Consider the following 15,532-nt stretch of genomic DNA (forward strand, 5'->3'; position numbering starts at 1 on the left):
TTCCTTCCACATAAAGACAAAAGCCAATAACAGTGTATCAGTAACATATTAAAACCACAGAGGGGAATAGAAATCTTTTATAGCCCTTGGCCACTGCCCCTGTTACCTGTAATATATGAACCATCAGACATTGACATTTATCAGTGTTTATCTAATATATCATCCATTTGTTTTATACATTTTTGAATACGGGAGACCCATAAATTATCCAAAGAAATTCTGTAAACAGTAGAATAAATGTACAGTCTACTCTACAGTACTATTTTTCTTTTATAAATATAGTATACTGCTTATACATCAGCCTATGTGCAGATTGTTGTGTAGTTTTGCCTTTAAATCATAGTACTTATATTAGACGCAGATTACGTAATGTCAGTACTATACTGTAGGAATCAATGAGTGAATAAACTCAGTGATACAGACATATCCATGTAATAAAATTAAGCACATTACTGTATTTCCCAAAAAATGTCAGTTTAATGCCTTATATACCCCATATTGGATGAGCGGTCCAGTTTTGCAAAAAACCAAACACACCCAAATTTTGAGGATTCAAATTGAGGCAAGTCCTGGCTCGTATCACTTTTGGGGTTCTGAGTAGAACTGAGACCTGGCTCATGTTTTCCCAGGCCGAATTAAGGGAGGGGAGACAGGGGCGGTTGTCCTGGTGCCCCCTCACACAGGGTAATCAGACCCGACAATTGGGACAGCAGCTGCCGCCACTACATACGGCACAGTGCAGAGCGGCTCCTCAGTCCCTCATCAGTGGCACATAACACATCACATCCGTGCCACTGATGAAGGGACTCAGGAAACGCTCTGCGCTGTATGCACTGGCAGCTGTTCCGATTGCCAGGTCAGAAAGCATGGGAGGTGAGTAACTGGGTAGCATGGAAGGGGGTGGGGTGTACTGTGGCCATATTAGGGGGATATAGGGGGTGCGGACAGGGCAAGCAGTCATTTTATTGGAAGGCCACCCCCACAATTTAGTTGTCCCGGGACTCCCACAAGCCTTAATCCAGCCCTGGATCTTCCCCACAAGTTCTGATCTAAAAAAAAAATCAGATCTTTTGTGTATGTTTTGGATGGCATGTACAGTATGTCCCTCCCTCGTGATTTCAGATGCCATTTTACCCAGGAGAGTATACTAGCCTCCAAGCTACATGATGTTACCTGTTTTAGCAATTTTTTAAGATGTACAGACAGAAAACAAAACCCAAACATTTGAGGGTGGACTTGTCAAAACCAGAAGACGGGGGTCAGCGCACATCTCTAATTAGTACATTAGAGCACAGTAAGCTTTGAGTTATCTTAACTCTATTAATCCCGGACATCTGGATTGGCTGCATGAGCAGGCCATACAGTATTGTGAGCTACCAGGGAGGAATAATGGCATACTGTATGTGTTATCAGATCCACACTTCCCTATATGATAATACTTGCTGTACAAGTGTGCTTATGATTGCAACCTTGGTATTTTGTTTTGATATCATTAATAAATACTATTTTTTTTTCTCTTATAGAGAGCACCCTTTAACCTTGGTTTTATACTGTTTGCCTAATAAATTTCCTACTTAAGCACCTTACTACTGTCTTTGGATTTGCAGCACCAGTCTCTGCGGTGATGCTGAGCAGTAACACATCAGGATTTCTCTGGGTGGGAGATGATTCTGTGTCTCTGCATTGCTCAGCTCAAGGCTCAACCATCACATTCTCCTGGACACTGAATGGAGAGCTATTGGATGGGACGCAACATCCATCATATACCATTACACAGGGAAGCTCCCCTCCTTACTCCAATCTCACCATCAGCCCAGTCTCCAGGAAGGATAATGGATCTTTCACTTGCACAGGATCTAACTTGCTGAACAATGAGACCAGTCATGCACTGAGCTTGGACTTGGCTTGTGAGTATTACTGTATGCTGCAACAAGTGCATTTTATTTAGTCTATCAATGGCTGTTGTGTTTGATAGGGGTAGTTTGGAATAAATTATTACAGTTTTGGAAATGTATCCATAAATTTACAACTTCAGGTTACAGTTGATCTTGGACTTTTGGTGCAGAATTGAAGCACTGCTGTGACTTGGGGGTTTATTTACGAAGCGTCAAGTTGTAAAACTAGGAGCGTCTGATTGTGTTTATGCCCAATATTTCAAAGAACAAAACTTTTACTAGCCGCGTCCAGTAAAAGCATTAACATAGAATTTGATGACAGATAAGAACCTCTTGGTCCATTTAAGGGAGTAATTCAGACTGCATCACTGCAGCGGCAGCGATCGCAGTCTGAATTGCTTTATGGAGTGCGCACGCGCAGAGGATGCACTGCGCGTGCGTACCCCGGGAGTCCAATGACATGCTATCAGCATCTCACTTGTGCGATCGTCTCTATCTGATTGACAGGCAGAGGCGGACGTGAGGCAGGAGGGGGCATGCCAACGGGGGTAGAATGCTGTTGCCAGGGCATGATCCAGACAACAAAGGCGTGTCCTGACCATTGGGGGTGCAGTCCGCGGCGGCTGCGTGATGTTACACGCAGCTGCTGTGACCCAGGATGCGGCGAGTAGTGGCCTGCCAGCGTGCAGGAGCTATGCTGGCAGGGAGCTAGTCGTCAGGTACAAAAGCATCGCCGCCGTGCGATGCTTTTGTACCTGTGCGGGGGGGCAGAGCCAGACATGCGGGGCGGACTAGCCCTGTGCTGGGCGTCCCCCGCATGTCTGTGAAACTGATCGTAGACATGCTAAATTTAGCACATCTAAGATCAGCTCTTAATTAGGCCTTAAATACATGTACACACACACACCTACACACTAGGGCTAATTTCTGACCTCAGTGCTGTGAGACAATAATGAGAACCATTGCACCATCAGTACTGCCCTTTTAAATATCGGCCATAAACACAATCAGAAGTGTCAGGTGTGCAACCCGTTGCATCATAAATAAACCCCTTGGTCCTTAATACCAGAAAACCTGACCATAGAATGTAATATTGGTGGATGATGATTTTTTACTAGAACTATGAGTAGTGGTAGCGAGACCCTCAGGCAGGGCCGAAGCTAGGATTTTTGGCACCCGGGGCAGGCAGTAATTTGGCACCCCCCATGCGCACACACACTTTATTACTGTGTTTTTGACATGGTTCCAAACAGTTGACAAAGTGACAACCAGCAATGGCAGGGTGCATTCAGCACACACTTCCTAAGAAAATGGATAGGAACACAACAACACAACAAAACTAACATGCACCTTAGAAACAGTATTGTGGGGGACTCTGACTGGCCAACTGCTATAGGACTACAAAGCCCAGTATGCCAATCAGGACCTAGGACCAATTAAAGAGGAGCAGTACCAACTTTCTGGGGAGGAGGGACACACAGTGTTGGTTATCCTGACTGCAGAGACGAGTCCCTAGGACTGGCTGGTGTTATATACCTGATATAAGCCATGCAATCACTGTATCACACACACTGGGGTGGGAGAGGACTCCAGCTGGCCAACTGCTGTAGGACTACAAAGCCCTGCATGCAAGTCGGGACCTAGGACCACACTTTGGGAGGCAGCAGCTGTCCTGGCGTATAGAGATCTCACCTCAGTGCCCAGACTAATTATCGACTGCTGCTGCTTCCTCTCGCCCTGTTCTCCTCTGGTGAAGCTGCAGTGCAGGTCTGGGAGGCCCTGAGGAACAGGGCCGGGGGCAGACATAGTTTACACAGGCACAGGAGTGTGTGAATGGCCACACCCGCCCCATTCATAAGTGTTCTAGTTGCCGGGGGGAGGTTGGTTTCCTAGGAGTCCACATTGGTGGTACTGGGGAGCTGGGACCTGCAACAAAGGTTCTGGGACCTGGCAGTAGGTAGCCCCTTAGGGCCCTGTCCTTTTCTGGTGGAGCTGCGTGTGGGAAGGGGGAGGCGCTGGGGAACAGGCATCTGGGCAGACATCACTTACACAGGCATTGGAGTGTGTGAGTGGCCATGGACCAATGCTTGGAAAATGAAAGGTAGCAGCTGGAGAGTCCTTGGTCACTGCCCCTGCCCCATTCATTAGTGTTTTAGTTGCCGGGAAGGGGGGAGTTTTATTGGTGGTGCTGGGGAGCTGGTACCTGCAGTGAGGGTTCTTGGACCTGGCAGAAGGTGTCCCCTTAGGGCCGAGAGGAAAGAGGAGAGGCAGAGTACCCATCTAGTACCCATCTCTGCACCGGGGCACATGCCCCCTTAGACCTCCCTAGTTGCGGCCATGCCCTCAGGTATCGCTCCCTGGGAAATATTATCAAATTAGACTCTTAAAAATGATGAATGGGATTTATTCAAATAGACTGTCATTTACAGAAGTGCCTTTTAATTTTGGGTACAGTATGTTGATTTAAATGGAAATATTAAATTGAGATTTTGAGCAAGTTACTAATACCGATTTCAGACCGCAAATGGCGAGTTGCACTCAGGATTTGTACATGGGTAAGACTCCACGAGACCCCTTTCAGACAGGCGGTCCAACTCGGCTTTTTGCTGGTTGGTGACGTCACCACCGACACATCTGGTGGGGGGCGCTTGGAGATGAGATGATCTCCTTCCTGTGGTGTGAATGGTCTAGCTGTTGGTGTCATTGGCTGGGCCGTTGACACCGTGGTGTCATCGACACAGCCTACCTGTTCACAATGCACTACAAGACGGTTTTAACCCGTGTTCATCCCTGCTCGCTACCCAAGTTGAAATACCAGGTCGCTCGAGGTTATTGCTGGCAGTCTGAAAGGGTTATATGAGTGAATGTAGGTAAGAGAATTTAGGGAGAAAGTTAAGAACAGGTTTTGCAGTGTAGAAATGATTATATAATGTTGCATAAAGTTCCTGTAACAGTAAAGAAGAGAACATGTTATAATAAGAGCACAGTAAATAGTGAATGAAAAAATAAATTAACGTGAAAGAGGCAAGGGAACTCCGGCCACGCAGCCCGACTCCCCACTACAGCCCAACTCTTCATCGCAGCCCGACTACCCGCCCACAGCCTAATTAAGCCCCCCGCTGCCTATCTAAGCTCCTCCCACAGCCTATCTAGACACTCCCACCCGCAGTCTAACTTTCCCCGGCACCTGGTGGATTAAAAGAGGTGCCGAACTATCAGGTGCTGGATAATCAGTGGTGTACCTGTAGTAATTATGCTGGTTGTGGATACACGGATAGAGTACAATATGGGACAACTGTGGTCCATTCAGTTAGATTGCTAAACAGGTAAGAATATACTAAGAGGCTACATAGATATTTACTAGGCAGAAATATTAATTGATAATACAGACAGTGAAAATTTCAGAACCGTTTGGCAGATGATTCACCGTATTCCTCATTAGGGCTCAGAATTTGACACATTTCTCCTTAAATGTTCCATGTGAAATTCCTCTCATTATTTTTGCCTCCCTCTGTACTCCATTATCTCACCAGAACCACAAACCATTGTGAAAGGACACTGTTGTTCCCCCAGCTTTATAGTATTTATAGATTATACATCAGCAGATTTACCATTCCAAGGCAAAGCAAAAGTCATTCATGCAGACTGTGGTATCAAAACTTCACATTTCTTTCTTCTACCACAACTTGCCTATCTCTAATAATGCAGTAGTTTCATTTTGTATTTATTTTTTACAATAGACATAAATGTCATTAGTTTGGAAAGGTAAATCACATGATAAAAACTAACAAACTTGGCTCTAGGGGTAGATTTTTTAAAGCTTCTAAATCAGACAAGTAGTGGTGATGCCAATAGCAACCTATCAGATTCTGTCTATCATTTTCAGATAAATGATAGCTAGAATCTGATTGGCTGGTATGGGCAACACCCCCACTAGTCTGTATTTAAAAGCTTTAGTTAATCTACTCCTAGGGCTATATGAATGGCTTATTGAATGGCTGCTACAGTATGTTCTTAGAGACTGGTATAGTCTGAATGTGATTTAATAGTTGGGGCATTTTGGTAATTCTGGTACTTCTCAATCACAACAGTTACTAAAAGTGAAATATTTGCGGATGGTGGTTAATAAGAATTGTTTTTGTATCATACTGCAGTTTTGATTTGTTATATTAGATACAGAACCTGTGACATGTATTTGTGTCAGTATTGAAAGGAATTGGTAACTCTAGTTGAGAGGACATTGGGGAATTCAATTCAAAGCAAATTGAGCAGCGCCGGGAGTTTGCTCCCGGGGCTATTCAATTCACTGCAGAGTGACCTCCACTGACGGGATTTCTTATCGCACCCCGGGGGTCCCGATAGAAACAGCATTGCGCTGGGCAGTTAAGTTGGAGAATGCCGTTCTCCCGATAAAACACCCTGTTTAGTCCGGGAGAACAGGCATTTGCCGACTTAACATTGCGTTGAATTGAAAAGCCCTGGGAGCAAACTCCCGGCGCTGTTCAATTCACTTTGAATTGAATTACCATTGATAGAAGAACCCGATTGGGAATTGCCATCAACCTGTGATTTCAGATTGGGCTGAAGCTTTTATTAACAAAGTTTCTAAAACCAATTGGAAAAAAAAAACACATTTGCCAAAGAAGCACAATATATAGAGGCAGATGTACTAAGCCTTCGAAGGAGATAAGCTAAAAACCAGCCAGCTACTTTCATTTTTCAAACACAGCCTGTAACATGAAAGTTAGGAGCTAGTTAGCGGTACTTTATCCCGCTCTCTCCAATTTATCACTCTCCAAGGCTTACTACATCTCACCTAGAGTCTCAGCTGTCCTCATCTAGATAGATAATTGGTTCCAAAGAGATTCACATGACTGAAATGTTTATATTTAGTGGTCTTGCTCTTTCTGCAGTGGTAATTGTGTGAATGTGGCTGGTCTGCATAGTAGCTTCAATGGTATGGAATGAGTGGACATAGGACAAGACAGGGACAGTAGGAGAGATGAAGCAGGATATTACACATGCCTTTAGGTAATATAATCATTGCCAAAAGTCACAGCTTCACATTTGAGAAGTAGATTAAGCATACCTCCCAACATGACCTTCTCCAAGAGGGACACAATGCTCTGCTCCTGGACTTCCCTCTTAATGTATGATTTCCATTACCTGTAGTGAAACACCATTCTTATCCAGTAACCTGCTCAACACAGGTGTAGGCAATCATACATTAAGAGAAAAGTCCAGAGGCAGAGCATAGTGTCCCTCCTGGCAGGACCGGTCCGCCCGTTACGCATGTTACGCGCACGGGTAAGGCGCCACACTGTTGAAGGCGCCGGCACAACAGGCGAGGAGAGCGCAGTGCGCGCCTCTCCTGCCTGCCGCCCTGCACCCTCGGTCTGGTCTCCGTCAGTGATGGCGGAGTTTATAGCTCAAATCAGGTGCCGGTTCGTTAGCCAATCAGAGCTCACCGACCGGCGCCTGATTTGAGATATACACGCTGCCGTCACCGCCGGAGACCAGACTGAGGGGCAGAGCGGCAGGCAAGAGAGGTGCGCGCTGCGCTCTCCACACATCCAAAAAACATTGAGCAGCACTATGGGGGCATATATGGCATTGTGGGCATATGTGGCACTGTGGGGGCATATCTGGCATTGTGGGCATATGTGGCACTGTGGGGTTATAGCTAGCACTGTGGGCACATGGCACTGTGGGGGCATATCTGGCACTGTGGGGTCATATGTGGCACTCTGGGGGCATAGCTAGCACTGTGGGCACATGACACTGTGGGGTCATATCTAGCACTGTGCGGGCATATCTGGCAATCTGGGGGCATATGTGGCACTCTGGGGGCATATCTGGCATTGTGGGCACATGGCACTGTGGGGGCATATCTGTATCTGGCACTGTGGGGGCATATCTGGCACTGTGGGGGCATAGCTAGCACTGTGGGCACATGGCACTGTGGGGGCATATCTGGCAATCTGGGGGCATATGTGGCACTCTGGGGGCATATCTGGCATTGTGGGTACATGGCACTGTGGGGGCATATCTGTATCTGGCACTGTGGGGGCATATGTGACACTGTGGGGTCATATGTGGCACTTTGGGGGCATATCTAGCACTGTGGGCACATGGCACCCACTATCTCCCTGTGACCCCAGCCTCCTCAGTCACCCACTATCTCCATCACCTCTGCCACTCAGTCACGCACTTTCTCCCTGTCACTGACAATCTCCCTGGACCCCTGGGGGTACTATTGTGTGGCCACGCCCCTTCCTTGTGAGACCACACCTCTTTTAAAATTTGATCCCATCAAGGGGCGCTAAATTCTAAATTCGCTTACCAAAAAAATTAAGCTCGGGCCGGCCCTGCCTCCTGGAGAGGGTCATGTTGGGAGGTATGGATTAAGGTCTTGCACCAGGTCAGAGAAGACTATACTACCCAGGTGGCATTCCAAACCAAGGCAATCAGTTTAATCCTTATTCAGTTGGAGGTTATAAGCATCTACAGTATTATAGTAGTGTTATGCTGGTGACATTTAAACTGAAAATCTTCTGCAGCTGGATTAGCTGAGTGTATCATTACAAGTAAATGATCTGCAGCTAAAAAGCATTACTCTAAATATTGAGTGTAAAAGTATCAAAACATCACTAATTAACAAGAGTGAATGGGCGATTTCACATAGTGAATTTTACTGATAGAATCAGCATTTTTATACTACCATAAAGTGGATGGAGGACAGCAGATATCATTTAGGGGCTCAATTAGGTCTTCCAATATAATGTACAATGCACACCCCTGAGCCCTGGTACAGCTATTTAATAATGCAGTATGTTAAATAATATATGTAATTCTCAATACACTTCATGATTACTTTTATTAATTTCATTTCACAGGGAGCCCAGAAGGAAACATTCAATGTCTTGCACAACCTTATGGTCAAAGACTCCAGATACTCCAGCTTTCCTGCTCCTGGCCGGGAGGACAACCTGTAGCCAACGTGACCATGATATTTGATAACGAAACAGAGACCAACCATGACAAAGTGATAAGGAATGTGACTTCATTGACTAATGTTCAAGGGTCAAATCTGACCTGCAATGGGGATCAGCTGGGGAGAACCTCAAGCTGTACATTGCCATTAGGTAAGATATACTCATAACAATAATAATAATGTATTTCTGAAACTGCTCCTTTATGTAGCTGAGCCACCTGGAGAGAGTCTGTGATATTACCATAGTACATACTTGCCGATATTCTGGCTGCCTCTTCCGGGAGGAGGCAGCCAGCTTAGCATGGCAGGGGTGTGGCTCAGAATATTGAGGGCATATCGGAGGAGGGGTGGTGCTAGGTAGGGGCAGATCGGGGACATGGCCATAAAATTGTGTCATTGCGTACCCGCCCCCACTACACAATGCTGCTATTACATGTATTGGGAGGTAGGGAGCGGGGCCATGATGACACAATTCACCACAAATCACGTCATCTGCCCCCATCTGCGGGACCTTGTGTGCAGCTGCGGGGGAGGTGCGGACAGGTGTCGGCTGGCCGGGAGACTTGCCCTCTCTTCCGGGGGCTGGAAGAGCCACCCGATTTTCGGGAGCCTCTCGGCCAATTTGGGAGAGTAGGTAAGTATGCCATAGTACAAGAGCAGTGAGGAAGAAAACTAAGTCATGCACTATAATAATTCAATCTTACTGTCATTGGAAAGAATAACTGACCCCAGGTTCATGCCTTACCAATGAGATACAAAATGTGACACATGTAATGCCCACTCTTAATCCCTGAGTTAAAGGTCCATTGCACATGACCTATCTGCCTAACGTTCCACATCCTACTGCCCCTCCACCCAGTGGTGTCACATGGGGGTGACACCAAAATGCCATCTTCTGCTAAGTAACAGGAGCCAGGTGCTGCACTGTAACATGTGCAGCACTCGGCTCCTGTCACTGTGTAGGAGCCGGCACTGCAGTAACACCACTCCCTGGGGTTGCAGCCCGCATCTCCCAGAACCCCCGGAGTGATGAAAAACGGCCATTGGGACATGAAGCCACACCCCCTCCTGTGAAGCCATGCCCCTTCATGTGAAGCCCCACCCTTTTATTGCACCGCCGCACTGGGTGTCACTGTGATATGTGACGCATCTTCCTCTGCCCACTGCTATCTGGGTTTATAGACAGAAACTCATTGTCAGCCTTTTGCTAAGCCTCTTCAGCAGCTTCCAAGCATACGGTATAACCACCTTTACTTTTCAATAATCCCACTCAGGTATGATGTCTGAAGAATGGTGTTTATTATTTAGCAAAGGAATTGCGTATGTGCATATGCGGTAAAACTGTAAATGTAAACAAAAAGATGCAATTACAATATGCATGTGAAATAAAAGCAAGGCAAACATATACAGTACATAACATGGAGTATGCAAACATAACACTACATGTGCAAAGAATAGGCCACAGTGCAACTAGTACAGCTAACATACATGACTGACTAACCAGGTCTGTGATGGCACAGTTACTCAAAAACTCACCGTCTAATGCTATACCAGGTTGGACCCATGTAAAGTATGTCTGCCTAAGACCATGTGAGAAGTAGAAATGGCTACCCACAGCTTCTTTCGCCCAGAATGCATTGCTAGACTAGCTACAAGAAGTTAGGAGGGCCAAAATGGAACAACTTTCAGCTACGTCTGTGGTGACTACTGGATGGGGTGGATGACACAAATTAATGTTAACACAGAAGTGAAATAGATTTAAAACCTACGCTGAAAGGCATATTACACATGACTATCTCACGTGTCACAGATCTCCCCCAAAGCCCCTAGTGAGCCCAAACATCTTCTCCCATTTTTTCCTTTCACCCAATTACTACACTCCACCAATTACCAACTACCAATTATTACACGCCACCAGAATATCTGCCCAGTAGCTGTATTTCTATCAAAGCTTGTACATCAGTCAATGCTCTACTGTCTGCTGCTCTGTACCATCTTGACCCTTGCTCTGTCCCATCCCTCCCCATCTCTGTCTACTGCTATATCCCAATCCATCCCCATCTTTGTCTTTTGCTCTGTCCTACTCCATCATGCACTCTGTCTGCTGCTCTGTACCGTCCCACACCCTGCTCTGTCCTACCCAGCCCCATATCTGTCTGCTGTTCTGTCCCACTCTCACGCTTACTCCACTCCCAGCAGTTCCGGTGGATTATCCTCTTTCACAGATAAGCTACGGTCTGTCCCTTACCAGATTATATAGATATATTACCTCTCCACCCACTAAAAGCAGGCTTCTCCCATTGGTTTTATTTTTTTTGTAAATTCGGGCAGTTGCATGGGAAATGCAATCTAGAATGTGAATTTAAGTGTTTGAAGGAGAATTTTGCTAATTCTCATCCAATTACCCTTTAATACATTCTGGTGATATTAAAATAACATGTAAAGGGTGTGAAAACACCCTTTTTCACATTAATTTAGAAAAAATATTTTTAATATATATCTCCGTAAATGTGTATATAGAGAACAAATGTTATGAAAGAATATGCTGATGCTCTTACTTGGAAACATTTTCTTAATTTATATTATGTTAGGTCATGTGAGCCAAGTTTATAACAATTTGATTCTTAGTCGCATACAACGCTGATATTAATGTAGTTTGGTGACTCTTTGCTAATGTGCATGCACGATAATCCCTAAACTCTCTTACAGCGCGTTTGTCTCAGAGTATGAACGCACAGAGGTGCAGTGCTTATTAAGAGGTATAGTGTGTGAAACGTATTGGAAATGTATTAGATGTTTCTGGGCAATGACTGGGAGGTGGCTAATCAGACTCATGGAGATGTACAGTCTTATGGTCGAGTTATGGGAGTGTCGTGGGCATGTTGCAGAAGTGGCTGTGAACTCAACCACTTACATTGGAGACCATACTCTACTCCTAGCATTGGGCTGGTCCAAGTTTCAGTTGTGCATCCTATGGTTGAGCCTAAAGACATGCTCATCTAATAGTCAAACGCAGGTGTGTGTAGGGATGGTAATTTCCAGTTGCCCAGAATACCCTGTCTAGACAAGCGTCTTAAGTTATGACCATAATAGCTTTATTGTATAATACAATTTTACTAGAACTGAGGCAATAACATACAGAATAAGGGATGAAACTGAGCCGTTATGTATGGCCAGTGACAGCAGCTTTTCTTTCCATGGGCTGGCCACACAAAATTAAGCATATGGAAATGCTACTCTAGAAATCCTGCATTTGCCCCTGAATCAGGATTATAGCGACTATAGATGCACAGAGTGGCTGTCTTAGCCCTTGCACACTCAGCCATACGCTTGCACACCAGGAAAGGGCTTATACTGGTATTAGCATAATATCGCACTTGCGACTATGCCAAAAGACGCTAATGCGGCCGCACAGTGTGCAACTCAGGATCAGCTCCTCTATGTACTTTCAACTAATAACACCAATCGGATAAAAGATCGGTGTTACAGAACACACTCAGATTTGTTATAACTACAGTATGTCTTATTGAACGAATCCTTCCTTTAACAGTGCATGAATATTGCTTTTCACTTTATTGCATTTTTTTTTCTCTAAGTAAATGCTGTAGATGTCACTTTGCATTATACATGTGCAAATCAGAGAGTATATAATCGACCAATCACAAAATGCAACACACTAATTCAACACTTGTTTTCATTTAAGACATGCAACTAATATGTAATTGATTGCTTTAGAATACACCAATTGGAGCTGTGCAGTCTTATGTTGAGCAATCAATATGAGGTGACTTAGCATAGTTTTTCTGATTTTATTTCATCAGAGCCTCCACAGTCCCCGGGACATAACAATAGTGCAAATACTACAGTGACAGAGGGACAAACCGCAGTAATGAACGTGAGTCTGACAGCTGGACCCCAGAACCGAGCCAGTGCTCCCACATACAAGGTCCTCCCTGCTGAGTTCTCCTGGTACTATCCAAATCACACGGTTATAAATAATGGAAGTAGAGTCATAGTGATCTCCACTGCCTATACATCCAGTCTCCAGATCACTGATGTGACTGCAGATGAAAATGGAAAATATGAATGCAGAGCAAATAATTTAATTGGAAACACCACCTTCATCTTCACACTCCATGTGGCAGCAAAAGGTAAGTCACCTTCATTTTTGAGGGGCATCAAACAATTTAAATTATCTTATCATATGTACTCCATAGTCAATGGCGAAGCTGCACTGGGTTCAAAGTATGTGCACCTGGAGATGACTGTGCTTGGCAGAGATGAGAGTGCTTGGTGGAGATGAGAGTGCTTGGTGGAGATGAGTGTGCTTGGTGGAGATGAGTGTGCTTGGCGGGGATGAGTGTGCTTGGTGGAGATGAGTGTGCTTGGTGGAGATGAGCTTGGCCTTGCAATGCTGGACACCCCCCTGTACTCCCATTCTGTCATCAAAATACCAGAGCAGGGGCCTCTTCTTCGCATTCCCCAGTCTGAGGAATGGTCTGAAAATGCAGCTGATCTACTCTTCTGGGCAAGATAGGCTAGAGTGCCATCAGATGCAATATTCCGCTCATGCCCACAGAAACTGAAGTTGCTGATAGTTAGGAAAAGATAGGTAACCAGGCCCTTAGAGACACACTACCCTACGTTTTAGAATATTTGTAAGCATTACTTTTTTTTTTAATCTCTGTTGTTATGACTAGTGAACATGTTTTATATGGGCATTAAAGTAGCATGCAGGGCTGCCATCAGAAATTGTGGGGCCCGGAACTGATATATAGTCCATAGAGAAGGATGGCACTCGTGGAGTCTATCAGCATGCATAAAGAAAACACTGATTCCTTAGCTTACATCAACATCTCAAAGCATGGCTCCTTTGTCAAGTCTTCATAAAGGAGCCACACTCCAAAACATTGACGTAATCTAAGGAATCAGTGGGGTATATTTACTAAAAATCGTATTTTCCCGTTTGAGGTCAAAGTTCAATCACGAATGACATCGAAAGTGTAAATATGCAACTTTTTGAATTTAGTACGACTAATTTACTAAGCTGCCGTATTCTGCATTTTCGGGTTTACCGATGTCGATGTCATTCGTTGTTTTAGGCAGTGTTTTACGTGAGTGACTTGTAAAAAACTGCCGACTTTCATACAATGAATCTCGGCTGGATCTGAGAGATCCGTGCTGGGCTTCATTGTGCACCTTGTAAAAAAAAAAAAAACATGGTTAAAATAAAAAAAAAAATTGCGTGGGGTTCCCCCTCCTAAGCCAAACCAGCCTCGGGCTCTTTGAGCCGATCCTGGTTGCAAAAATATGGGGAAAAAAATGATAGAGGTTCCCCCATATTTAAACAACCAGCACCGGGCTCTGCGCCTGGTCCTGGTTCCAAAAATACGGGGGACAAAAAGCGTAGGGGTCCCCCGTATTTCTGAAACCAGCACCGGGCTCCACTAGCCAGATACATAATGCCACAGCCAGGGGACACTTTTATATAGCTCCCGGCGGCCCTGGCATTACATAACCAACTAGTCACCCCTGGCCGGGGTACCCTGGAGGAGTGGGGACCCCTTCAATCAAGGGGTCCCCCCCCCTCCAGCCACCCAAGGACCAGGGGTGAAGCCCGAGGCTGTCCCCCCCATCCAAGGGCTGCGGATGGGAGGCTGATAGCCATTGTGTAAAAAAATGAATATTGGCCCTCATTCCGAGTTGATCGGTCGCAAGGCGAATTTAGCAGAGTTACACACGCTAAGCCGCCGCCTACTGGGAGTGTATCTTAGCATCTTAAAATTGCGACCGATGTATTCGCAATATTGCGATCACAAACTACTTAGCAGTTTTAGAGTAGCTCCACACTTACTCTGCCTGTGCGATCAGTTCAGTGCTTGTCGTTCCTGGTTTGACGTCACAAACACACCCAGCGTTCGCCCAACCACTCCCCCGTTTCTCCGGCCACTCCTGCGTTTTTTCCGGAAACGGTAGCGTTTTCAGCCACACGCCCATAAAACGCCATGTTTCCGCCCAGTAACACCCATTTCCTGTCAATCACATTACGATCGCCGGAGCGATGAAAAAGCCGTGAGTAAAAATACTATCTTCATAGCAAAGATACTTGGCGCAGTCGCAGTGCGAATATTGCGCATGCGCACTAAGCGGAATTTCACTGCGATGCGATGAAAAATACCGAGCGAACGACTCGGAATGAGGGCCATTGTTTTTAGTAGCAGTACTACAAGTCCCAGCAAGCCTCCCCCACAAGCTGGTACTTGGGGAACCACAAGTACCAGCATGCGGAGGAAAACCGGGCCCGCTGGTACCTGTAGTACTACTACTAAAAAAATACCCCAATAAAAACATGAGACACACACCTTGAAAGTATAACTTTAATGCATACATACACACCTCCATATACACATACTTACCTTATGTTCACACGAGGGTCGGTCCTCTTCTCCATGTAGAATCCATGGTGTACCTGTGGAAAAAATTATACTCACAAAATCCAGGGTAGATGGCTCCTCTTCTTGTAATCCATTTGTAATCCAGGTACTTGTCAAAACAAAAAAACGGACACCCGACCTCGCACTGAAAGGGGCCCCATGTTTTCACATGGGACCCCTTTCCCCGAATGCCAGAAACCCCCTCTGAC

The 15,532-nt window shown here is 45.5% G+C and overlaps 1 protein-coding gene across 2 annotated transcripts in view; it reads left to right on the forward strand.

Moving 5' to 3' along the window:
- LOC134966062 (carcinoembryonic antigen-related cell adhesion molecule 1-like) overlaps positions 1–15,532 on the forward strand; it is a 78,865-nt gene that overhangs the window by 20,902 nt on the left and 42,431 nt on the right. For both annotated transcript variants that reach the window (XR_010188578.1, XM_063942527.1), the window contains exons 5-7: positions 1,608–1,907; positions 8,792–9,040; positions 12,711–13,040. Coding sequence is in view for 1 of the 2 variants with exons in the window: in XM_063942527.1 (XP_063798597.1) it covers positions 1,608–1,907; positions 8,792–9,040; positions 12,711–13,040 (879 nt within the window). In the remaining variant the exon portion in view is untranslated. The remainder of the gene's footprint in view (positions 1–1,607; positions 1,908–8,791; positions 9,041–12,710; positions 13,041–15,532) is intronic.

Source organism: Pseudophryne corroboree, chromosome 10, assembly GCF_028390025.1.
Source record: "Pseudophryne corroboree isolate aPseCor3 chromosome 10, aPseCor3.hap2, whole genome shotgun sequence".
Taxonomy (NCBI): Eukaryota; Metazoa; Chordata; class Amphibia; order Anura; family Myobatrachidae; genus Pseudophryne; species Pseudophryne corroboree.